The sequence below is a fragment of the Balearica regulorum genome, chromosome 3 (assembly GCF_011004875.1).
Source record: "Balearica regulorum gibbericeps isolate bBalReg1 chromosome 3, bBalReg1.pri, whole genome shotgun sequence".
In the NCBI taxonomy this organism is placed as follows: Eukaryota; Metazoa; Chordata; class Aves; order Gruiformes; family Gruidae; genus Balearica; species Balearica regulorum.
The window spans coordinates 86,653,262-86,680,702 of record NC_046186.1 but is presented as its reverse complement, the minus strand read 5'-3'; the positions used below and the strand labels follow the sequence as shown (position 1 = coordinate 86,680,702).

General features: G+C 34.9%; 1 protein-coding gene across 9 annotated transcripts in view; it reads left to right on the top strand.

The window, feature by feature from the left end:
* CEP170 (centrosomal protein 170) overlaps positions 1 to 27,441 on the top strand; it is a 98,463-nt gene that overhangs the window by 21,637 nt on the left and 49,385 nt on the right. For 8 of the 9 annotated variants that reach the window (XM_075748806.1, XM_075748805.1, XM_075748800.1 and 5 more), the window contains exons 2-9: positions 1,349 to 1,494; positions 6,432 to 6,521; positions 12,727 to 12,808; positions 13,345 to 13,400; positions 13,514 to 13,676; positions 15,030 to 15,164; positions 23,438 to 23,914; positions 26,537 to 27,183. In XM_075748806.1, the coding sequence (XP_075604921.1) occupies positions 1,390 to 1,494; positions 6,432 to 6,521; positions 12,727 to 12,808; positions 13,345 to 13,400; positions 13,514 to 13,676; positions 15,030 to 15,164; positions 23,438 to 23,914; positions 26,537 to 27,183 (1,755 nt within the window). In that variant the 5' untranslated portion in view covers positions 1,349 to 1,389. Of the gene's footprint in view, positions 1 to 1,348; positions 1,495 to 6,431; positions 6,522 to 12,726; positions 12,809 to 13,341; positions 13,401 to 13,513; positions 13,677 to 15,029; positions 15,165 to 23,437; positions 23,915 to 26,536; positions 27,184 to 27,441 lie in introns of all 9 variants that reach the window. The other variant, XM_075748802.1, reaches the window with a different exon arrangement.

Genomic DNA, 27,441 nt, shown 5'->3' with positions numbered 1-27,441 from the left:
TGACAGCTCTGCTGGTTCATTTTAGCACCTGCCATGGTATGCTTTTGACTTGCTGTTTTGTAAATGTCTGTAAATGTCATTTTCAGATGCAGTTTTGACCTAACTCAGTCCTCTCTCTAACTTTCTTAATTTGTGTGTCTCTCCTTGATTGTAGTTTGACTAATGGAGCAGTGCCGGCATTGTCGTCTTAGTGCTTACATGTTAGTCTTGGTTTTGAGAACCTTGCTGTATTCTTGTTATTATGCAGATTATGCTCAAGTCTGTTACAGGCTTATGTCTACTTACAGTACATTTGCTACCCTTGCATAATTTCACTAAATGACATACAAATAGAAGAGAAATTCCAGCTATTTTGTACGGAGAAGAATGCAGACTGGTTGCTTTTTATTTTCTTTAGCTTCTCTTTTAGTGAATAGAGAATGGTAATGAATGAATGAAATGATTGCTTTGGCTTACTTTTTCTTAAGACTTGGAATACTTCTTAAAGGCTTTTCCAAGTATTGACCATTGAATTACTCTGGAGAGTGCTTTTAATCATATTTTTGTCCAGTGTCAAGCAGGCTGTATTATGTAAAGAAATTTTCCTGAAAGATTTTTTCCAGTTTTCAAGTTTTGTTTTCTTTTGTATTTTTTGTCATTTTAAACAGTTGTGTTTTTTGCTGTGTAAGTATGTGTATGTCATGTTGTTTATTGGAAAATTAAGGTAAAGTTTTGTAGGAACTCTGCTTTCAGTTTTATTACTTGTAAATAACTTCTAAATTGTTCATTTTGCTTTGCTGTGTGTACAGGTCTAAATGTACGCTGTTAAATTTCCAAGATAAAAGTTCTATTGAGAAAATCTAATGTTAAATAAGGAGCAAAACTTCCTTTAATTTACACTTTCACTTGGTGCTTTACAGAGTACCTGAGCTTAAAACCAAATGAGGTAGGGGTTTTTCACAGGAAAATGTAATGACACACTTGCAACTTACTTGCTGTATTTTGTGAATGTTTGCCATATTGTTTATTGGTTGTGATAGTGAAGCATTAATGTATCAATTATCTTGATAATAAGAGGTCAAATGTTAAAAGCTTTCTGACAATTTAACATATGACTTTGGTATTAATTAGCTGCTTGTTCATTTTGAAGAAGTTTACCTTGGATTAAATTTGCCTAGTTGCATGAAGTCTCAGACTATGTAAATCTGGAGCCTGTCTTTTCCTGTGATTACTGGATTCAGTACATGCTATTGAGAATGCTGTATTTTCAGAGGCTTTTTGTATTCTGCTCATGGTGTTTGCTGAGCAGGAACTGTAGCTAAAAATAACTAAAATGCATTTTTCTGTTTCTCTTTCTTTCTTGCTGCAGGATGACGTAGCTTTGCCAAGGATTTATCAGCTAAGCAGAAAATGAGCTTAACATCCTGGTTTTTGGTGAGCAGTGGAGGCACCCGCCATAGGCTGCCACGAGAAATGATTTTTGTTGGAAGAGATGACTGTGAGCTGATGTTACAGGTAATTGCATCAGCCTTCCATGTGCAACTGCTCAAATTGTGAACTTAATGCATCAGTGTTATATTTCTTTTGAGAATTAAATTCCCCAGATGTGGGGGGAGTGATTTTGATTAATCTTTTGTGTTCATAGAAAAAGTTAGTTCCAATATACTGCCATCAAGCACACAGTTACTGTTGAAGTACAGAGGATCACATTTTCTTCATATAAATCACATACAGAATGCAAGAATAGATGAAATAAATTTTGCAATATGGATGCTTTTGAAAAGAGCTTTCTTTTTCTGCAACTTGTAATCTAATTTAGTCACATGACTTGATGTAACTCTATCCCCATGACCTGATCTTGTTGTACAAAGGCAAATTAAATTAGTAGAGAAGAGTATTCCTCTATCTCTAAGGAAGTTGAATGACTCAGTCTCAGTAATGGTTTCGGTGGAACTGTAAAAATACAAGTCTTAGTCAAAATAGTTTGATACTTCAGTAGCTTCCTCAACTTTCAGGTTCACTATGTGGAACTCTTAGAGGTGTGTAACTGTATTGTTATGTAGCCATATTGCATGCACTTAACCCTATCAAAGCTGTAGTCCTCTGAGCTATATAATATATATATAGTATATATATTTTTGAATCTTTCTAGTATATATATTTTTGAATGGTTAGTGGTAATATTTGGGGAGTTTCTTCTTGATTTCTTGTCTTTGATTACTGTAGAACTCTTAAGAAGATTGTACTTCAAAACTAATATTCTCAACCCTTCATGCCATTCAATAAAATATTTTCTTTTGGATTTTTTGTTCCCAGTAGTTGTATATGCAGCCATTAACAGCCAAATTAGAATCTCGCTTTCAAATGAAATGCCTAGAAACCTATTTTCATGTGTATTACTCAGAATGTAATATGTCTAATAAACTACATTTGGCTCTCAACCTCAGGAGGCATCTAAAGATTTTACTGGTGATGGAAATGCTTTGTCCTGTTAGACCGTAGTTGAAAATACTCATAATTTCTCTTTAAAGACAGGTAGTATGATGTCCTAGTGATTTATGAGGGAAGTATTAAAAAAAAAAAACCAAACAACTAAACAAAGAAAACAAACACAAAAAAAACTCAACACCAAAAGCAACCAAAAACCCACCCCATTGGTTCCTCTCCAGAAGATTATAAGCAAAAAATGCTTTAATTTTACCACTAGCTTGTTGTAATGGATTCTTGTCTCTGAATAAGGGAGCCTTTTCTTGCTTCTTTCTCCCCTATGCCATCTCCTGTCAGTGGTTGATTAGTCCTTAGAGAGAAGCTGAGTTATTATTTTCTGTTACAAAGCTTCAGTCATCATCACCTTCAAAAGTAACTGCCTCTTTGATTAATATTGTGAATAGATTCCAGTCATTTACAAATGTTATTTGTTGAATATTGACCTCAGAGGTAGTAAAAAGAATCAAGGGGCCTGGTGATTTTCAAGAATATTCTCTTTAGCCTGCTGTTATGTTAGGTCTACATGCCAGCATGACTGTAACACCACATACTGCTGAAGGGGGAGGAACGCACCAAAAGAGAAGCTAATAATGTGTTCTTGTTCTGTATGTGTAGCTCTTTGTGTAGGACCTTCCTTTCCACTTTTGACAACTTGGTTGTTCTCTTACTGCAAAGCATGTGGACAATGCATGATAAAGAAAGCAGAATTTAATGCTTTTATTCATAATCTCTTGACAGAAAACATGTTATAAAAGCCTTATTAAAAAGCATTTCAACTCAGTTGCATGCTTGATACCTAACCACTGCTCTTCTAACAGAGGTTTTGTTCATGTCTGGGAATACAGATTTGCTTTAACAGGGCTGTTTTGTAAATATGCTTAAACATAGTGTGCAGTCTTTGTATTTATCTAGCTGCTCCAATGCATTACCCTGCTTGTGGATAAATACCACACTTTCCCCTTCTGTCACCAGTATGTTAAGAAAACTTTTTGAATTTTGATGGGGGAATAATCTTCAAGGTGAAAAATTCTACATTATTCACATTATTCATAATATCAAAATTATTTCCAAAGAATACTCTTACTTTCTGTATTCTGAACACTTTCTTAGTAGTCTGAATTGGATTGAAGAGTCTGTCTAAAATAATGGTAGTCACAAATTTATTTTAACTGAGGATGGAGTTTTCCCTCTTTATATTCACACAGCTGTTAACACAGTAATTGTGCGATTTTTGTTAGTTCTTCAGTCATATATAAATCTTTGTACTGGGTCTGGCTGGGATGCAGTTAATTTTCTTGATAGAAGCCCTTATGATACTTTGTTTTGCGTTTGTGACCAAAACACTGTTGATAACACACCAGTATGTTAGCTGTTGCTGAACGGTGCGTGCAGTTTCAAGGCATTCTCTCTTTCTTGTTCTGCTCCTTCTACACACACATGACTATACTGGGGATGCACAAGAAGCTGAGAGGGAACACAACCAGGACAGCTAACCCAAACTGACCAAAGGGATATTCCATCCCATATGATGTCATGCTCAGCAATAAAAACTGAGGGAGGGGGCTTTGGGGAAGCTCAAAAGACTTGCTGGGCATTGGTCTGCTTGTGGGAGGTGGTGAGTGTTGTCTTTGCATCCCTTGATTTGTTTTATTTCTTCTTTCTTCTTCCTCTTTCCTTTGCTGCTTAAGCTATCTTTAACTCTACCCATGAGTTTTCTTGCCTTTGTTCTTCCTGTTCTCGTCCTTATCCCACTGGGGCAGGGGGCAGTGAGTGAGCAGCTGTGTGGGGCTTAGCTGCCAGCCAGAGCACCCGAATCTTATAAAAAGTAATTTTGATAGTACTTAAATTTGAATGGAAGGCTGCAATAACAAATCAGAAGGAAAAACAGCATTTGCACCTGTAAAGATAGTGCGCAATGAATAAAAATATGTCCAATTATATGCAAGTAATCTGAGCCTGAGGAGAACCTTAATGTTCTGCAGAATATCAAGTTTCTCTAAAAGCCCCAGCCTTAAGTAATCATTCTTACCATTTCAGAAGATATGACAAAATATCATGAAGCTTTAAAGATCTTTTTATGTCCTGTCCATTTTAACATATTTTTAATAGGAAGTAGCACATAAAGATAATAAAATATTGATTCCTAATACAATATGTATTTGAATAACATAATTGAAAGAAATTCAGAAATTTTCCCCATAACCTAAGTAAAGATAGGGTATTTCTTGTGCTTGCATTGCTGCATCACTTGAGTGTGGAAAAGCGTAATCTCTGCTTGGCATTATAGGCTCAGCAGAACACCCACACCAGTGAATTTGATATTACCGTGATAGCTTGTTTCACTTGAAGAAAGGTTACTAAGTTAGAAAATGAACTATACTGGTATATCTTCATTTACCATTAAGAACACTTAACTGATGTAGTATACTAGTGCAGCTTAGATTGGCATGGACCTTGTTGTTCATTTGTCCGTCTCTTCCTTAATTGTCCGCTCCCCCTTTATGTCCTGGTCCCCCCTTCTACACCCCTCAAGACTGCAGAGGAAATTGGCTCAAATGAAAAGTCTAAAAGTAACATAGTTAACTATAAACAAGAGGACTGATTTCACTTCTTTGAGGAGAAAGTGAAGTAGGCAAAAGATGGCATGGAAAGGAAGAATAAGGAAGTAAATTGAAAAGAAGGAAGGAAAATAATATTAGCAAGTCTCGAGAAGTCAAGAAGGAATGAGATGATAAACATGGGATTCTGAGAAGAGAAAGCATTTCCTTAAAAATCAAGATCGTGTGTTCTGATGCCTTGAACTGGCTAATGCACTGGTAACCTGGGACTCCTAGAACTGGCAGACTGCAGGTGCTGGTACAGAAATAAGCACAGAAGTCTCAGGCAGAAATTTACCATTCTCAGTGCTATATAGTCCTGAGCAATGAGTTGAATAGCAAGGATAGAAGATGCAAACCTGAAACTGGAAGAACAGTGTTGGAAGAAATTTGCTGCTATGCAATCATGTCAGGACACTGCACTAGCAGAATTACCAGTAAACAGACAGATCAAGCATGCCCAGCTGGGCAGTATGAGCTGTGGGCTCCATCCAGTTGGGAACTCTTCTAGATGTCATCGTGCTGACCACGTGCATGCATGAAGGAAGCATACATCCAACCCCACCTTTTCCTTGCTTAAATCAGCACCTCAGGCTGCAAGCACTTGGCCATGGGCAAGTACTGAAAGAGGAGCTTAGCTGTTAGGGAGGTGATGTTCTCAGAGGAAATAGTAACAGGGATTGTTCTTGATTTATGGGTTGACATTTGGATGTGAAATAATTAATTAAAGAAATGCTGAAGTGCTTAAGGAAGGACTGATAAAAGAAAGAGAGTCAAAACTGATGGGAATAGTAATTCAGGAGCCGCTCAGACATTTAATGAAGAGGCTATAGCTAATTTGTTTAGGAAATTGAGATCAAGGAGAAACAATTTCAATGCTTGTATAATTTGTAAGTATCCCAGGCAACATAATGGCAGATTTACTAATGCATGACAGCAGAGGCGTGTTTCAGAGAGAACAGCAATACCACAGAATCATACTCATGTTTTGAAAGATGCATGCAGTTCAGGAGAGAGAGAGAGAGAGAAATAAAGGTGATGTTAGATTAAACATCAATGGTGAACTGAAAAAAAAATCTTCAGATGAGATATGGCTAAATCTGACTTATAATTACATTTGGGGAAACATAAAGAAAATAATTCTCCTGAATTAATTTTAGGATTCTCCTATGGGGCACCTAGGGCCAGAATTCAGTATGGTTAGAGATGGAGTTTTTTCATGCACGGGACTAATTTTTGTATGTAATTTGAATAAATGTGCTATGTAGAAAGAAAATAATCATACTGCTTTATTGAAATAGCCATTAACACTGTCTTCATCTGTTTTTGAAATACCTTATTTTATGTAATTTTTTCTATATATTATAGTCACGAAGCGTGGACAAGCAACATGCTGTACTTAACTATGATGCCTCAACGGATGAACATTTGGTGAAGGATTTGGGCAGCTTGAATGGCGTAAGTTAACATCTGATACGGATAGCTCCCCATAGTCTTTTGTGTGTTTGCGTTGGGGTTTTTTTGAGCAAGGAGAGTATGACTTAACAAGTGTACATTGATATCTTCTTAATGCAGGATTGGAAATGGAGGAACATTCAAAAGGAAAATGTAGTTTTTGTGGGGTTTTTCCACTGCACATTATTTAAAGGGCTGCAGTGAATTCCATTTATAAGAGGGCCTTATCAGTAGGAAAAAATTCAAAAGGATAAGAAGGAATATGTTACTGTTCTGTATTTCAGAAATGTAGGGAAAAAAATCCTGATTATATTGATTAAAAAAAATTTCAATCTCTAAAATATCTGGTTAAGAAATAATTTTTTTATTGCATATGCTATTCCTTTTTTCTCCTTTTTTCATACAGAAAGGAATGTTAAACTGTGCTTCATATATGGAAAAAAAGTATGTTCTGCAATAGCCATGTTGTATGTAAACCAATTTAATTCTATATTTGCATTTAGTTTTTCAGTATCCTTTTTGTCAAAATGTCTATGAATAATGTTTAAGTGTTATTAGAAACTAATACAGGAAAAATGCAAAATTATGAACAAAATAAAGTTTCATATGACATTTCATGTTTTAAGACTTCTCTAGGAATAGCATATATAACATTCTAGGTAAGCTTCACCTTTTATAAATGTTTTGAATATTACAATAAATTATTAACCCAGTAACTGTCATATTTTTGTAGCCCTTTAGATATTACTTTGAGCTGTTTATAGTTATGGTTGTTATTTTATGTAACTTTATATGTTTGGCTGTGTCATGAATGTGTACAGAGTAAAACCATAACTTCATCTGTGATTGCTTGTTTGAATTAATATTGAGAAAGTTACAGGTAGTGAATAGCTTTGTCAAATGTTTAAAAAAATAGAAGATGAAGAAGAGATCTCAAGTTACTGCCTTTAGCATTGATTTAGGTTTTGGTGTTTGATCTTGAAGTGCATTTCAAAATAAAAACTCTGTTAGTCTCTCTCTATTAACTTTTCTGTATTTCAGGGTAACTAACTTAGCGTTCCAAAAAGTCAGAGTCTCAACTCCATATGAAACCAATGTAACCTGAAGAGTTTTATTCTTTGAACAGTTGTAGAAGAATAAGAACTTTGCTCCTTAAATATTTGATATACCTCTATATTTTGAGAGTCAATGCACTGTTTCAAGGCAGTGAATAAAAATTAATTCAGCGCATAGTAATTTTTTGCTGAGCCATTTGATTTTATTCCCTAATTCTATGTTACTTCTGCAGTCAATAGGCATACCTTCAGATTTTCGTTGCCTTGTCACAAAACTTGAATTTTAATAAAAATATATGTTCAAAGGCCTTCATTCAGCACCTTTCTTTGCCTCTGATAAAGAGCTTTTAGTTATTTGCTTCGCTTGATCTCATTCATTCTCAGGTTTGAGTTGTCAGTTGCTCTATAGCTGTTTACCCAGAGACATCAAAGGAACTCTTTCTTCCCACAGTTTTGGGACAGGGAACATTAAGTTTTAGGAGTTCAGTCCTTGCTCTTTGTCTTCATAGTGCTTCCCTTATGATCTCTTTTTGACTGTGCTTTTCTTACATACCTCTACCTACCTGGTTTCAAGTTGAAAGAGGAAACACGTAATTTGTAACACCGTAGTTAATTGTGTGGAGAACAATATATGCAATGTCTCTGTACCGTGCAGTGAACTACTAACTAACTAGGCAATAATTCTTTTAGTCTAGCTACTATTTCCACTGAGAATACCACCTCCCTGACAGCCAAGTTCCTCTTGTAGTGCTTCATCAGCTTCTACCCATTCTTACTTTGCTTGCTTCATCAAGAGCAAACATTTATCTTGAATCTCCCCAGTTAGTCCCATTTCTTTGGAGAACAGATGTATACTTTACTTAGTATACGGGACTGTTCCATTCCTGGTGTAATGCACTTCAACCACTCAAGATAATTCAGAGTTTAAGGGGAGATGGCTACTACCAATACATAGGGCTTTTCTTTTGAATTTTATGAGTCCCAAATACTTTCAGGAGATGAACCATAATTGCACCTAATGCCTGAATATTCTTATCTGTATGGTTGATCCACACTCAGTTCAGTGAAAAAGTTAGCGGTCTTCATCCTGGACTTCATACATCTAGATTTGAAAATAAAGCAAAAGTAAATTTTAGTCAGATTTACATGATGTAAAGTTTTATTTCAAATAATCCATCATGATGACTCCTGGTTGTTCCTCCTTATCTCATTTCACACAAAAAAAGACTAAGGAATTTTTTCTGAAGAAAATGTGTACAGTTGCTAAGATAGAATCTATTCTTTCACCAGTATCAACAGAATTCAACTGTATTTTCTCCTTCGACATGTGACCTCAAAAACATACTAGAAAATTTATCAAACATCCATGGCCCTGTTGAATAACATTCTTCTCAGGGTTATTTAGAGGATAATGAAGTCCTTTCACAGTGATGTTTTAGGACTGGATTGCAAAATGGTCAGCAAACTTTGTGAAGGCTTAGAGAGAGCTGACTCTCGCTATTTGAAGAATAAAGCTTTGGAAATCATATGAATATATAAAAATGTGTATAGAATGATTTAAAGAAGGAAAATAATTTCTTATTTACACAGTAACTAGCTTTTTCAAGCTAGCTTTGTCTTGCATCCCAAAGCCTGTGGTGGGATTTTAAAACTCCAGTGGCAAAGCAACTTGGTGGTTGTATGCCATCAGTTCGATCATGAGGATGTCTGTGGACTGCACACACTGCCTTTAGAGTTCTCTGGGTTGAATATACTACATGCACGTGCATTTCAGAACTCTGACTGTGGAGGAAAAATGCATATGTACATATATACATATGTGTCCACAAAGCATCCTAAATTTCAGTGATTCACTGAAATTCAAGATGCCTTGAGGATAGTCTTCATGGGTTTTTTGTTCTGGACTGTCATAATGTTAAAGTGGAGTAAATATGCATTAAACATCACTCAAAGTTTCGTGCTTACAAATCAGTAAATAGTTGTACCTTTAATTCTTATTTCTTATGCAAATTTTCTATGAAGTAGGTAAGCAATTTTTATAATAATGAAAGAAACATTATATTCATTTAGAAAAAGAAAAGAAAACAGAAGATCCCTTTACTGTTTTGGGGAAAGGACATCGTTTCTGTCTTTCCAGACTTCATCTAATATTAGATTCAGATGAGCAACACAAGCATTCAAAGATTCAGATTCTTGGCTTAATTATTCAAAATTTGTGTGTGTGTGTCCCTAGCTTCAAAGTGCTTAAAAATTGGCATAGTTCAGCTGCTGTATTCCTTAGAAACATGTACATGTTTTTGTAGAACTCTTAAGCTTGAAGTAGGGTGATCCTGTGGGGTTGTGATATTCTGAGTCCCCAAAACTGGCACAAACCAGTAATAAATGTGTTTCAGAAAGGCGCCCTGGATATTTAATCTATCTCTAGTATGAAAATGTAGCTGTTATATAAAGTAAAAATGAGCAAGAAGCTGTAAGTTTTTTAAGGCATGGGAAAATATACAACTGATAAATAATTCATAAAATAATGCAACAGTCTCATAACAGCTAATCCATAAATGTTTAATTTGCCTTGAATTTGCCCTAAATTAAAGCTTCATTTTGGATTTTAAAAGCAGATGAAGAAAGTAACACCAAGGAACAAGAGACTTTTCACATATAGCTGATTATTCACATTTTTTACAAGGAAGATGGTACATTCTTGTAAGTCCAAATGTTACAGTCTTCTCAGGTAAAAGGAGAGGGAGGATTTCAAGAAAGCCAGGGGAGAATGTAGGAGAGAGGAACTTAAGAGTGTAAATTCTAGCTTCTTAAAGCAGATTTGAATTGAGTCTTGAGGAGTAGTTTAAGGCAAGATGCTGTGCAGAAGGTTTTTGTCAGCTCATACTGTAGAAAGATTCTTCAAGGATCTTTAACTCTGAAAGTGTCTTAAATATTATGCAGAGTTACATTTACTGTTTTTTTTTTTTCTTTGTAGCCTGATCTCCAGTTTTTTTAATAGAGAGCTTAATATTCTATTCTGCTAGGCAAAACATGTCTTCACCCTTTTATATTTCTCTGTCAGTGAATTCAGAAGATAGTGACACAATATAGAGCTTTCTCTGAAGGTAACAAATTCAGTTTTAAGAAACAGTTCACTTTCCCAGTTAGAGATGCAGCCTAATAAGGAGAGTTTTAAGAGCAGTGTACGACTTGGGATAAGCAGGAGGGTCAATTTGAGAGCTGTCAGGTGGGAGGTGGCAGGTTCTGGGAGAAGTCTGTACCTGAAGGTTTAATGATTCCCTCCAATGGCAAAAGGGCAAGTTGTGAGAAGAACACTCTCAGTTCCTGATGCTCAGTCCTGCCTTAGCCTGTTAGCATGCTTGGTTTCTGGTATCTGAAGTGACCACATGCAAATTGTTGATGTTAGTAACATGGGCAGTTTGCTTGAAGCTGACAGCCTACCTTCTGAAGATGCAGATCAGTTCCAATAAATGAATACACTTTTGCCTCCTGCCCTGGTTCTTACTTTACTTTACATACAAGGGTTCATGTCTGTTTTAGAATTTTATGTAGGTGACTTTCTAGAATTTTCTTCAGGGCTTGAATAATCTAACTTCTAGCCTTATGTATGTTAAATTTTTTCCCCCCAGAGATGAAATTGTTTTCCAGCTCTTCCAAATTATATCTCTGAGGTCCATTTTGACTTGAACATGTATTGTTCTTCCTCCTTGCTGATTCTGTAATTGGTCATTTGTTGTGGTTTAACCCCAGCAACTAACTGAGCACAGTTACTCACAGCTGCTCGCTCACCCCTTCCCCTCAAGGGGATGAGGAAGAGAATGGGGAAAAAAAAACCCTAATGGGCTGAGATAAAGACAGTTTAATAGGATAACAAAGGAAGAGAATAACAACCATATATATAGAGCAAGTGGTGCATAAATGCAATTGCTCACCACATGTAGAAAAAAACTGGTGCCTGATCTGTTTCTGAGCAGCGATCCTGCTTCCCGGCTAGCCTCCACACTTATGTCCGGAGCATGACATTATATGGTAGGGAATATTCCTTTGGCCAGTCTGGGCCAGCTGTCCTGGCTGTCCTCTCCCAGCTTCTGGTGCACCTGGCAGGGCATGAGAAGCTGAAAAATCCTTGACTTAGGGTAAGCACTACAACTACCTAGCAACAACTAAAAACATCAATGTGTTATCAATGTTATCCTCATTCTAAATCCAAAACACAGCACTACACCAGCTACCGGAAAGAAAATTAACTATCCCAGCCAAAACTAGAACATCACTGTATGTATCTCAGGTGTTATCTGGAAATTTATACCAGCATGTTTTTGCAAATTCCTTGTTACTTTTCGCTGTTAGGTTTAATCTGGACCTTGAAATCAGAGTTATTGGTAATCTGTACTGATATTTCACCAGCTGATATGGCTAGTGAAATTGGGCAAACTTTCAGGTACATAAATATTTCTCCAAATCTCTGAAAGCTTGTCTGATTTCTCCAACTATGTGTCCAACGGGAGAGGATAACTGATTGTACAGTGACTGAATTTTCAAAAGGTATTGTCAAGCCTATGCAATTTGCTCTGCTTTGCTGCTAGCGGGTATAATAATGTTATTTCTGCTTACAAATGTTGTTACACCTACTTTTTCAAGAGTCGGAATATATTGAATTCTTTATCACTGCTATGTGGAGTTACTTGGATGCACTAACTTGGTCCATTTTTCCTGTAAGTCCTTTGACAATGTTTAGAGATGATAAGCTACCTCAGAACTCTCATATTCAATGTTAAATGCTGTACAAATGTGATGATAAATCAATTCTGACGGCTAATTGGGTTTGAAAAAGCAACCTACAAGAAAAATAATGAGTGGAGGTGCTAAGTTGAGGGAACATTAATCAATAATTCGGTAAATACTGCTAAACTTCTAAGAAACTTCAAGGCTAGTGTGGTATCAGCAGCCTGGTTAGCAACTGGTGTTTAACCTTTCTTTTGAGATATTTTGTGAAGCAGGGGGAATTTGAGCTTATAGCTTAATTCCCTGGTGAATGGCCAGTAGAAAATTTGCAGTGCTGAAAACTTTCTTATAAAATTAGTTAAGTGATTTGTTCTTTTATTATCTTAGAATTTAACAGTATCTCCTTCTGTCCTCATTTATTTTTGTAGACATTTGTGAATGATGTGAGGATTCCAGAACAAACATACATCACTCTGAAGTTGGAAGATAAATTGAGATTTGGATATGATATCCTTGTCATAAAAATGCACAATGCCCTGACACACTTTTCTTGCTGTAAAAGTATGATTGTGTTAAATAAAGAGTTCTCATACTATTTGAGAAGCAACTTTGAAAATAATTATTTCTCTTATTACTACAAAAATGCCTGTATTAGAGAAATTACTATTTAAAACCTAATGCGTAACTTCTGTGTTGCTAAGAAACATTACTTTTCTTGGAGGTAAATACACAAAGATTTGTATCGTATGAGATTGTATACAAGTAGAGAAAATTACTCAGCAAACTACCAAAAGGAAAAAGAAAGAACTTGTATTATTACAGTATTAAGGCATCTACTCAATATTCTGTGTACAAATAATAAATAATTGTATTGTGCATTTGCTTTGATGAGTATGATTGTACCTGCTAGTCCTAACAGTGACATATTTTTAGAACAAGTGTCACCATTCCAATGGCAGAATAGACTGTAGAACTGTTGCTGTTCTGTAAATTCCATTTGTGAATTGAGAAATCTTTCCGCTATTTTCCTTATCATTTCCTACATACTAATCTTTTTACTGTCGTCAGGGGAGAGATGAGAGTCCCTGAAGAAGCACTTAAGGTAACGACATGCAGTTCCTAGATGATGTTCTGTCATTACGTAGTTATTGGTAACATAGGGGGTTTTTTTTTCACGCTTTGAGGGTGTTTTTTTCTCCATTTAATGTCATGTAGCATGAAAAATTCACAAGCCAACTCCAGTTATCCCAAAAATCTTCAGAGGCAGAAGGGTCGAAGCAAACCAGCTCCAAAAGCTCAGAGTCCAAGGTAACAGACTCCCCAGCTGAAGTGCACCACAAAACTACAGAAGCACTGAAATCTGAGGAGAAATCAATGGGTAAGGTTCATTTTTGCTGCAGAAGCACACACACTTTGAAAGGATATTTATTTGCTTTGCTTGGATGCTTGGGTAATTATATAGATAGTAAAACCTCCATGTATGTGAAATTTCAAACATACTTTAAGTGTAATTAATTAATAACTTTCAGAATTGAATTTCTGCTTTTTTATTGTAATATCCCCATGTTAAGAAAACTCATAAAGGGACATTTAATCAGCATTTATCAGATTTTTTTATTTCCCAAAATCACAAGTTTTCAGCATTTGTGGCAGGAAAGTTGCTATTTTTTGCAGTTTAACTGAAAATATTTGTTCAGTAACAGTTTGTATTTTTTACATTGTCAAGTGCACTCTTTATTTCTTTTTAAACTAGTGGAGGTTTTGTTTGTTTGTTTGCATTGTTAGATGCATCAGGATAGAACCTAAGTGTTCTATTGTGCTTTAAAAATTTGTAGAAATTGTAGCTTCGGTCTTGTTTCCACATCATCTTTCATATTCATGTAATGTGCCATGGTGGCTTTGCTGTGGGTGTCTTAACTTCAGTGCAGGGCTTGCAGAAGAACTGTGTATAAAGACTGTTTAAAGTATCTTCAGAACATCTGGGTGATACTAGAATAGCTAAATCTCAGTAGGGTGAAGTATTCTCCTAAGAGATCAGGTCAAAACTAATCCAGTCAATTTATCATCAAGGTAGAGATCTTAATTATATCAGTATGTTTTTTCTTACTTAATCTTTATGTTTAAGTGTGTTTAATCATGTGTATACATCCTATATAAGAAATAGCATTTTTAATTGTACTGTAATTCAACTATTACTTTTAAAAAATATTTAAATGTGGTTGTGTAATGTTTTACACAAGGTAACCTTCAGCACTCTGTAGTAGCTGTCAGCAATTTGGAACCTTGACAACATTGCAAAATTTGATCAGTTTTTCATGCAGTGAGTTCAGATTTCATTGAAAGGTCAATGTGGGTAAAAGTGAGAATCTTCTCACAGAAATAGCAGCAGATAGCTTTTAGGAATGTACTGCTATGCTGATGACTTTAAACTGAAAGCAGAAAATAATGTTTACAAATATATCAGGGTAACAATAAGAGATGTCAGCTGCCTTTGCATAAACATTTGTGCCAGAAGTTTTGATCAGGTCATTAGTAAGCTTTTATATTTAGAACCCAGATCAGTTATCCAGCCTCCAAGTTTGCTTTGTATTTTGGCAAATGCATGCGACCAATTCACTTTAGCTTGCAGGAGAAATGATCTAAGCAAATGACTCTCTCTTCATGTTATTTTAACCTAAATATCACAACTAAACAGAAGAGTAATCTCCTCTGCTTTGGGCTGATTTTATAGATCTTTCTGCCATGCCTCGTGGGACACCTTTGTATGGACAGCCAGCCTGGTGGGGTGATGATGAAGCTGATGAAAAAAGTGGTTGTAAGCCAGATAGCAAGCATGAAGAAAAAATGCATGAGACGGGGGCTTCAGGTAAGTCTGTTGTCTTATTTTTGTAGAGTTTGTGCTCTTTAGTAAAGTACATATATTCTTAACTAGGAAACTAAACAGACAGTAACGTTTGGAAGTTTCATGGACAGTTTGCATAGATGAAAGCCTATTAAAACTAAGTTAGCTTAAAAAATTTACTCTGTGAGAAACTATGTATTTCCAGAGACCGATTTCATTTATAATGTATCAGTTTTCCATTATATAATATAATTTGTTATCAGTAAATATAGAAAATAATGTTACCTGAACCAGTGTGTCTTATTTATCAATTTAATCTGTATCTGTCATTTTATATGCTCAAAATTAGAGATTGGATAGGGATATTTTATCAAAGTAATTTCTGAAAATAAATGGTGCTATATTATTTTGTATTCAACTTTTAGCTATATAAGGTGATCTATGCTAACATTCTCTCCTGTAATTCAGTAATGCTGCATTAGTGGAAATTATATGTCATAGTTCTTGCAGTAAAGATTTGTGTGGTCTGAAGTTGAACTGGTAATGTTTATTTCCCCATAATACAGATTTTGGTTTTTTTAGTTAGCTTGTCTATACGCAGTATGTATTGCCAAAACTTAAATCTCAATGTCTATAATTAGGCTTCTAAATCTATCTTCAGGCATATAAATAAAATGGCAGAATAACCTTAAAACTTGCTCAAGTTAGGACAAAATTTAGCTGTTTGTTTAACTATTTAAACATGCATTTAAGGCCCAAAAGTTTAACGTTTGCAAATTTTAAAGGTACTTTAACTGAAGTGGGAATTTCTCTCTTCTTGTAATAGTAGTTACCTTGGTTATCATGAATTCTATTTTGCAGGAATTGGAGTAAACTAAAAACATGTAAAATATAAACGAGCACTTCAACGTAATGAAGTCAACGTCTTTGGAATTAACTTTTTGCCATAGCCTTTCATGACCTTTTTCATATTAGTCTAAAGTTGTCACAGCTCAGACAGTAGAGTAAGTCCCTTAAGGTTTGGACTAGTAAAAAGAAACTAGGTGAAAACATTTCAATTGGTGACAGTTTTTGTGCAACTTAAACAACTTTGTTGCATATAAAAGAACTGCATCATAATGCAGTGCAGTTATAGAACACTTCATTATTTGATTGGGTTTTTTGGTGAAAAATTTTTCTACCATAAGCAGCATGAGTAGAATATGCTATTGTGTGCTCCTATGGAGGCTTTTTAAGTACAAGGTTTATATTCTACATTAGTAATCTATAATTCTACAGTTCAAATCTTGTCTAGAAATGTGTTCTTCAAGCAGTTTTAAGCATTTGTAAGGAATACAAATTTTGTTCCTAATGGCAGTAATAATGAGAGGCAATGACTGTTAGATGGTGTTCCACTTCCATTTTTCTCAAGAAAAAGGAAAAGCATGTATGTCATCAGGTACAAAGAAAAAGAATTAAGTCCTTACCTTCAACTCATGCCACTGATAGACTTGCTAGCCATATGATTCTTCTTGCTTTCCAGATTACAGGAAGCATTAACTATTGGCTATGAAACCTGTGACTCTCTATCTTGCTGTATATGCCAAAACACAGATGGTAAAGTCGCTAGTATTTGTGTTTTTATTCCTTAGATGCCAATGTCTGTAGCAAACTAATATAATAAAAATGTGAATTCGGCAAGCTTTTTATACTTAGATGTATCTGTCTACATTGTTTTAATTTTAAAAACATGCACATTATTTACCCTCATTAAATACAGGATTATCAAAAAGTAATATCCTGAAGTCTGTGATTTTGATGTCATGCCATTAACAAGACAACACAAAATTCCAGCTTCTATTTAGTAGCATGCCTATTCTTATTTTTTCATAAATTTAAATTGCTTTTTCAGAAGCAATTTTGCATCAAATGGTTTACATGGTCTTGTATTTATTTTACCAAGAGATTTTTCAGAAAGTGATCAGTGCTTCTGTCTTAGTTCCTGAGTTTAAAGAAAAATAAGACTCCAACTTCCTCTCATACTAATCAAGAAGTTGCAATCTGTTTCAGTAGTAGACAAAATTAAGTTTGTTCTAGACAGAACTCCAGTAATGGGTATGTTTTTGACATGCTTTGCCTTAGTTGAAGTCATCATAAGGTAAATGATGAGTAGAAGAAATGGACCAGTATTTTCTACAGTGTTTAATGGATTTTGTTTGTTTTCCCTATATATACACTATGTATAAAAACAAAATTTGGGCCCAGTGCCTTCTTGGCAAATAGATTTCTTTTTTTTTAAAATGTACAGCATATGTTAGAAATCCCTTTTCTTTATGTTGTTGTTTAATCATGAATAGAATGAGTAGAGTGTAGGAATAGCTTCTATTTCCTCAAACTGAAAGACAAAGAAATCTGCAAGAATGGAAATTGGTTTGAATAAGCACAATCTAAACAAAAGCTTATATGAAATGTTATAGGAAGACGTTGCTGGGAAAAAGCCAAAACCTGACATTTTTGCAAAACAATCTAATTTGGGAGGATATGGAATGAAAATTCCTTGTATAGACAAGTGATTTAGTTATCTTGATTAATTAATCTCTGAGTAGACATTCGTATGTTTTACTAGTCTGGTTTTTGACTGTTGTAGATGTTTTTCAGTAGTGTTGGCAGTCTGAGGAAACAGATCAGATAAGAGTTACATTTGCCTCTATGGACACTTTTCCTCAATCTCAGAACACTAACTCTATGTCTCTGTAGAAGTGTAAAAAAAACCATCCTGAATGTTTTCATACAATTACAAAATGGAGGCATAAGCTTTTTGGGCTCCTTCGGCCTACAGTTACATTCCATGAAAATACTAACTTGTTGAAAATTAACTTAATGTGTTTTCTTCATGCGCTTAGGTTTCATAACGTAGATTAATATAATGATTAGAAATCAATATAAAGTAACACTTTAATAAAAGGAAATTGGAAACTTTACAAGACTGCCATGTTTGGATATTTTTAAAATAAAACTGAACTTTAATAAAAAAAGGTTCAAGATTGATGTAGTTATTTGTTCTTTCATGGGCTAAATTGTATTAAGTATTTAAAACACCGATTTGGAGTGTGCTTCTTTATATTAACTGCCTAAAAGTAAGTACGTTACAGGTGAATTCACATACATAAGTTCTTAAACTTTTATTTTCAGTAACTCAAATTGATAAAGCCTGTTCTCATTTTAACAGATGAATCCTGTGAAGAATCTACTTCATGCTTTGATGGTTTGGTACATGATTATTCACTGAATAGAAAAGAAGGCATGAATTATAGCAGATGGGGCAAGGTTTAATGAGGAGATTGAAATGGGAGATTTGTTTCTGCTAAGACAACTATAGACAATTAGTCTTTACAGTCTTGAGTTAATAAGATTATTTCAATGTTACTGTCTTTCTATCACAATGGAAACTCACTAATGGAAATTATTTGCTAACAGAGCAGAATAGTCTGGAAAACTTTAAAAAGAAAAAACTTTTCTGCTTGTTTCAGACATGCATGTTGCTCCAATTTAATGATCCGTAGATCTACTAGTCTGTATTAAAATGAACAGTTGCATATACACCTATGGTGTGACTTTATCTAAGCTGCAGCTGTTAAACTTACATGTTATTGGCAAGTTTATCAGGTGTGTAATTATTATTGCCATGCATTATGCTATTCCTGTAAAAGCAAAAACTCCATTCTCTGCAGATATCAGGAGTAGTTGTAGAATTTTACATCATTAATGCCTTTACCAGAAATCTAAGAAAAAACAGAAGTCAATTTTTAAACAGGCTTTAAGAGTATGAAATATTTTTTTTCCATTTAGCATGAAATAGTTTTTAATTCCAGCATTGCATAACAATATATCAGATTAAATGTTCCTTACATTTAAGAAACAGTGTCATTTTAAGGTAAAACAGACTGACTTATTTTAGAAATTCCAATGTAATCAGTATGTGTAGGAGATTACACATGCATGTTTAATCACTAATATTAACGTTAACATTCGTAGAAGTTTGTTCTAGAATTTTGTGGAGTGTTGGCCCGGAATCCATACAAGTGCTGCATTGTAAGGCTTGCTTTGCAAAGCTACAGCAGCAAATGTGCATGGTATGTCACAGGGACCTTACAGAACTTTTCAGAGCCGTCATAGCAGTATATTTAAGTAAGATTAATTTTGCACTTTTTTCACTTTTACTCCTTTAAAGCATGCAGTTAAATGATATATTATGAGTGGTGGGGATTTTTATACAATACTATTTTATACTTTTATTTAGAATTAGTAATTTTGATATTATTTCATCAGATGTTATGACAACATTAAAAGACAAAGATCTTATTTAATACTGCGTGAATCATTACATGTATTTTTTGCAATCTTGTCTTTAAAAAACAAATGAAAAATATGCTTCAGCCATAAAGCAAAAAAAGAACCTAAAAGGTGAGTGGGAACTAAAAAGTGGTAGTATGGAGAGAAGGAGAAAGGGAAAAAAAGAAATGCTCTTGAGCGTTTGAAAGCACTGACTTCAGCTGCTGTTCATTAAACGTATCATTGCACAATACTAAATATAAAGCTAACATATAAAAAATATTTTGGGGTATTGTGTATGTATGATATTTTGGCTGTTTCTTATACCTTCTGCATATAAATATTTTGCTCCAGGTTTGCAGGCCTTTTTTCAAGATGTGCTTTTTAAATTCCAGATAATTTTCTTTTATAAGTTTTATTCTTAAAATTAGATTTTTAAAGCAGAAAATAAAAGAAAATTTCTAAAAAATCTGAAGACTGTGCAAAGTATTTTCTGAGGTTTCCTTCTATCTTTGCAGATGATAATACATTCGTATACACAGGCAATTTCTTGCATATCTGATAGATTGTGTTGAATAGCACAGAACGCCTGTGACATTTCTTGTCCAGGTTGGCAAGTAAAGTTTTAAGATTCTGACTATTTGTGTAACTTAAGAAATTAAAAAAAAAAAACAAAAAACAAAAAACAAAAAGCAAATGTTACTTTTCTGATGATCATCTCTGAGGTTATTCTAGTAAAGAATCTCCCTCAATTGCCATTTGGTTAAGACTGTGATTTCCCAAATATAACGTAGTTTCCCTCTTAGCCTTTCCTAGACTCAGTATTTCATTAATGGTCTCACTACACCTGGGTAGCAGCTACAGTTATTACTTCCTTACTTGCCTTGTAGAAACTGTTGCACAGTTGTCTTTTGTAGTGCTAGATCATTCTAGAATGAGAGCTCCTTCTTTACAGATACCCTGGTTCTTTTTCCGCCCCTTTTCCTTTCACTCTGCCAGTTCACAACTCATCTATCCTCTCATTTTCCCAAGTAACGCTTTCAATTCCACACAATTGCCCTTTTTGCTGTACAGATACTATGCTTGTACTGTTTAAAAATTATAGACCTGTGATGACCACTATCTTCAGTATTCGCTCAAGGCTTTTCTCTTAAAGCTATCTGTATTTAGTCTGATGCATAATTTCCTTCATCTCAGCAGATGACTTTTTATAATAGGATCTCAAAGGTAAGGCTGTTTTATAGATCACTCTTTGTAATATTTAGAAAGCTGTAAGAATTTGCATTGATCATTTGGGTGAAAAATTCAGAAGGGTGGTTCAGATCAGGATCTATATGAAGTTTTTGTTTCCTCATTGTTTTCAATTCCTTATTCTAATCAATTTTGATGTATTTAACTCTTCTAAAAATGTAAGGACTTCAGGCTGAAAATAGAATTTTTAAGTAATTACTATTAACTTGTACTTCAGGTATTTTTCATTATATCCTTTCTAAGAATTTTTCTAGTTTAGAAAAAATCACAATTTAGTTGTAGTTCAGTTTCTCACTTCTTTTGATTAAACTCTGTCATAATTTAGATTCAAACAATATTATTGCATCTGTTTAATCAAACATATTAGAATCAAATACTGTGCATATCATTGCAGTATAAACAGTTGATTTCAAATGTTAAATTTCATGCAGGCAAGTTTCACAGGGAAAATTTTTTTTATGAAATTGTCCGTCAATGCTGACAAGCCAATCTTATAGATCCTAAGCCTACCATACATCTGATGCAGTTTGACTATAATCTTACAATTTTCAAAAGATGATGATAAACCAGTTATTTCATATTTACTGAAAAATATTATTTTTTGTGTGGCCAGTAGATTGCTCTTGCCTGGCCCGAAAAAGGAAATATATCTCAAAATGTGCTGTATTAGCCAGTTATCTTTTGAAGGAGCATTGAACACTATATCTTGCTTAATTATTGGTTACAGAAATTGCATGAAATTGTAGGCTTGGAGCTCTTCTGAATAGAACCATAGGGAAAAAATAAAGGTTTGTATGAACAGGCTCCCTGGTGGATTATTTTTCTGTTCCGTAACAGTGGTGCATACTGTAAGGATCTTGGCTCTAGATTTGATCCTACTAGAGCTTGTTAGCTGGATGAAACAGAGAGTGATGGTAGTTTACCTAAAATCTAGCAGCTGCAAAGTGCTTTTGTTTATTTCTGTACATTTTCCGTCTAAACATAGAAGCTGTTTTAATGACCTTTACATCAGTAAAATAGATTCATTCTACATGGTTTGTCTGCTGGCATAAGTGTTTTCAGGAAGGGGACTGAAAAGGCATTCTGTTTCCCATGGAGGGGAGCAGCGAGCTGCTGTTGTAGTGCCTGAAAACTACCCCACAGAGATGAGGTAGCTGACAGTGCAGTGAAAAGCATTAGCTAGGGTATTCTTGGAATGCAACAGCGCAATATAAAAAGTGTCTGTATTCTGAACATCTTTTGCGTTTGAAACAGCTACTTTTACTTAAAATAAATTAAAATAGTTGTGTTACCTGCATCAAAGTTATTTTATCCTGTTGGTGTCCAAGCATGGCAATAATAAAGAATGTGTATTATTTTTGTTGTTGCTCCATAACATCATTCTTTTTTTAACTTTTGCAGCTGTTATACTGTCCCTTGATTAATTCTATTTATCTGTATCAAATTGCCATCCGTTTTTCTTTTGTAATTTTTAACTTTTTCCTAAATCTTCACAAGAAGCATGTGTTTGTACAGAACAGCATAGGTGCATTATGCTGTCCTGCATCCTTTACCCCTTAAACTCCTGACTCCAGTATAAATGTTTCTGTGGCTACCTTATTGCATAATAGTTTCATAGACAAATGTTAACTGTCTCAGCTGATATCATGTGGCTATTTTTAGCACCAGAAATCTATTAATTGCATTCTTATTCCTTTACTGGGCAACCTAAAATGATTTCTTAAACATCTTAATGTGGTTCATGATAAATCACATAGGAGCTATTCAGAATTCTTTTGCTGGAATGTATCTTGCCATTGCTGCTAACATCTCAAGCATCTGTTACTTATAGCACATCTCTATACCTGATATATTGGCTAGCTTACTAGTTCATGAAATGCAACCAGGTTTGTTTTCTTAAAGGCACATTGGTAACTTTGCTGCAACCACAAGAAACTTTAACCTTCATTCAGGCTATACAATGGGACTTTCAATTACTACCCTGTGCTTTTTCCACATTCTGCTTTCTTAACCCAGTTAGATCATGGTTTGGAAACATTCTGCATGCTTCCAGCTATTGATACTTCTTCTGTTCATCTACAAATTACGGAAACAAAATAAGAGCAGATGACAGTAGGATTTAGCTTGATTCTTTGGGTTTATCTTTTGTAGAAACTTGAAGTGTTTGAATTCCAAAACACTTTCCAATGCTTATCAGTGTTAAACTTTTCAAGCCAGAATTAATGTTTATCTTGCGTGAATGTGTGAAATGTTTTTCCAAAGAATTTTACCAAACAAAATTATACCAGCTATCCACTGCAGGAGATGAAAGCCAGATCACTAGCACTTGTTTTGGGGGCACCTTGATTTGATGTTTTTCTGATAGACTGGAATTGCAGTGATGATCATCTCAACTATTTCTCTAATGTGATTTACCTGTTTTCCATGTGCTAATAACTCATCTGACCTTTACATCATCTAAAAATTTTTGGAATGCAAATTTCCTTTTACAAATTCTAAGTGAGCTTTTTGCCACTTTATACTCATTACAGTCAAAGCTCGTGCTATCTTTTCAGTAATACATTTTATATGTAATTCTGGAATTATTTTTCCAGAACTGTGTTGCTCAATCTTCCCCACAATCTTACTGTTTATTCCAGAAATTAGTCAAATGGCCTTTACAGGAGTTCGGAAACTTCTTGAAGAACCTGAAGTTCCCAAGTATTGTGAAATCTATTTTTTATTTTTCTTAATAGGATGCAGCACAGATGCCAAGCAAGCTGAGGAGCAATCTGCAGCTGCAAGTGAAGAACTTTATCCTTTCTGTAGGGAGCCAAGTTATTTTGAAATCCCTACAAAAGAATTCCAGCAACCTTCACAGGTAGCAGAGAGCACTATTCATGAAATTCCAACAAAAGACACCCAAAGCTCCCATGCAGCGGGTGCAGGGCATGCTTCCTTTACCATTGAATTTGATGACAACACTCCAGGAAAAGTAACAATCAAAGATCACGTGACAAAATTCACATCGGAACAGCGTCACAAGTCAAAAAAACCTTCTTCCTCCAGTGGCCAGGACCTGCCTGGGCTTCAAACGGTGATGATGGCCGCAGAGAGCAAAGTAGCAGATTGGCTAGCACAGAACAATCCTCCTAGAATGATATGGGAACCAACAGAGGAGGATTCCAAAAGTATTAAGAGTGACGTTCCAGTGTACTTGAAGAGACTGAAAGGTAAAGTGTATAATTCCAGCTATGTTTATTTCTGAAAGCAACGATTCCTCACCAGCATCCAGTGAGTGGATCCCTGAGCCCTTGGGGAGTTCATTTGAAATCACAGATGCTCCACATGCGCGCAAGGATCTGTGCTGGGAAATTTTATTGCAGTGTTAAGTCTTAAAAAGAGGATAGGAAACCAAATCCTAAATCATCTTACAGTAAGTATACTAATTGGAGATATTCTAGTACAGCTGCAAACATCAGATATTTAAAACATTGATCGTGAAAGGGAAAAGGAAAAAACCAAAACCTTACTTAAATTTTATGTTTCACTTTTTCCCATGCATTACTTCAAAAAGCTGAATTGCTTTTTAGAATCAAAGCTCTGAAGTTCAAATTATGCTTTTAGCAACTCTTCCAATAGCATATGTTCTGTGAATATTCATGTGCTCTGAGAAAATCATTTATGGCAAAGAAGACAACCTGCAGTTATTCTGCCTAAATCGATCATGTATGATGGAGTTGGGTTTGAGTCAGGAATCTGCAATTAGACCAAGAGTTTCAATTTTTATACTAAGCTTGCAGAATACTGTACTGATAAGAATGCTGTTGTTGAATGGAGTTCCAGGTGATTATACATATTCATTTACTGCAGACAGTGACACTTCAAATAAAATCAAATCAAATATTAAGTGTGAAAAATGTACTTTCTTTTGGATGCCACTTAGCAGAATAGAGAATAAAGTAGTTTTGATGGTCAGACAAAAGATTCCACTGACATTCAAACTTTGAGAATGAAAAGGTCAGAAGAACTTTTTCAAGTCTCTCTTATTTCTGTTTTTAATTTCAGCAGGTTAACTCAGCAATTCCCATTTTTCTTGATTCTGCAACATTATCATATCTAGCTCTTAAACCAGCTGGGACTGGGTACAACGTGCTTTGTCTTACTGATCAAAAGTCTGCTTTTTAAGGCTGACTCTTCCAAATTAAGCTAAAAATAAAATTTTGAAAACAGAATTATATCAATGTGCTAGCATTAAGATAATAACATAATATTTCTTCTAGAGTATATCACAGAGCTTTCTTTAGGCTTCATGATACTGTATTATATTCATGAACATTCTTTAAAATATTAGCCATGTCACTTTGATAAATAGGAAAGGCTTTGTTTACAAGGCCTTAGCCTTTTCCTGGCAGAAACTCCTCTAAAGTTTTGATTTTCATCTGAGAGGTGTAAGTTATGGGGTCCATATGGCTACAATAAATACCTGAATTTTTTAATCTTCTGTGATCTGTTTGTATTCTCACTCATTACTTGTACTTTTTCAAATCATAAAGGTAGAGAAGATACATATCCGCTTTGAAATTTTGGTTTTAAAAAATAAATAAATTTTGTGTTTTCTCCTGAGCTTTTTATTACAATATGCTGTACTGAAGTCACATTGCTGAAATTATGTTATATGACTTTCACTGTGATGTTGATATTTATTGTTTTTATTTGGAAGTATAGAAACCATCACATCATTTTCTTAGGCACTGTACAAATAGGTAGCAAGCAGGAATGTAAATTGGGACTTCAGCTGTGTATTCAGTGCTATTAACAAAAGTAAGGTTTTCCAATATGCGATTACTGTTTAACTGAATAGTAGCTGCATATCCTGACTATGTAAGTGAGAAAACCTTAAATAAGCTATCTCCTCTTGAGCACAAAAAAAACCCCCAACTTGTACATTCTATACATGAGTAAGACTTGATCCAAAAAGAGTTCAAAGAAGGTAAAACTGTTCCTTCCCAGGAGCTGAGCTAAAACTTAAAAATGTAGATACTTTCATTGTACGTGAAGTTGCTCTGTGTTAAATGTGACTTACTGTGTATGAGTATCCAGCCTTCCATGCATTTTCAGGCATCATTACGAAGTATATTTTATAGACATATATATGATTTGTTACATACATAATCCTTATTCATAGATCTCTAAGTAGTTTGTGGAATGAATAAGTAATAACAACCATTTTACATGCATACATCAGATGCTGAGGGGAGTAAATGATGGAAAAACTCATTGTACTTCTTCAAAATACTAAAGAATTAATTCCAATTTTCAGTTGACATTTCTCATGATAAACTATTGTAAATGTGTGAGGAATCCAACAATATGAACTGTGATTGGTATTTTCTCAATGGGTATTTTCAGCTACCAGAACTACTACTTTAGGGTTTTGTTTTTCCTCTTAACTCTGCCTAGAATGTTTCAGTAGTCATTTGTAATCAACTGGCTGTATAACAAAATTAGTTGTTTAATTGAAAAACGTACTATAGTACAGCTGGTAAAATACTGCCTCTTGTAAGTCACTGATAAGTATTCACAGATGAGAATATTAGTGAAAAGGGTAATTCAAATGCACTGCTGTTACAGATCAGCTTGTAAAGTGTTTCATTGTTTGACTCATACCAAGTTGAACGCATTACCAGGAGCTGCACAAAAGTTGCAGAGCCAGGTACGTGAAAGCTGTTGGAGTCTAAACAGAAAACCAAATTGAAATTCTTTCTTTCTTAGTTTGCCAGTTTCTTTTGTATGTGTTGGGTTGGGGTTTTGTTTGTTTCATTGTGCTATATATTATTTTGCTTTGCTTGTAGGGAATAAGCATGATGATGGTACACAAAGTGATTCAGAAAATGCTGGTGCACACCGGCATTACAATAAGCGGGCAGCACTTGAAGAACACTTACGGCATCATCATACAGAGCTGAAAAAGTCACACCAGAAAGTCCATTCCACAGAAAAGCAGCAAGAGCAAGCCAGTTTGAGTCAGACTGCCTTTATGATTGAGTTTTTTGATGAAGACCATCCTCGAAAGAGACGTTCTTACTCTTTTTCACAGAATGTAGGAGCTCTGTGCCCAGAATCTCCATCTCCAACACCTCCTGTGCGAGCTGAGAGAGTGAAACCTACATCGGGAGAGAAAGCAGTCCCTTCATCTGTGCAAGCTAGCTCATTGCATCACAGAGCAGTCCATGGCGTTCATGCAAAACTTCTAAAACAAAAATCAGAAGAACCCTCTGCTGCATTACCTGTGTTACAAGCTGCATTGTTAAGAAGTTCAGGAAGCCTTGGCCATAGGCCTAGTCAGAACCAGGAGATGGACAAAAAGTTGAAAAGCCAACATATTTCTGCTGCTACTGAAAAGGACAATGAGGATGACCAGAGCGACAAAGGTACTTACACTATTGAGTTGGAAAATCCCAATTCTGAAGAAATGGAAGCCCGTAAAATGATTGACAAGGTGAGAAACCTGAAATGTATACTGATGTTAGTGTTATGTGATGTGTGGGCAACAGTCTACTACTTTAGTTCTGCTTATTAAAACCGCTGCAATAATACAAGTTTTTAAGCCAGTCTATAATGATGAAATATGGAATGTCATAAAAGCAGCAGCAGGCATTTGGCTAAAAGTTATTCCTGTTTGATACTGCTGTTCTTTTAGTTTTGTAGTTTTAATGCATCTTCAAAAGATTCAAGTACTATAAGAATACTAGGCAAC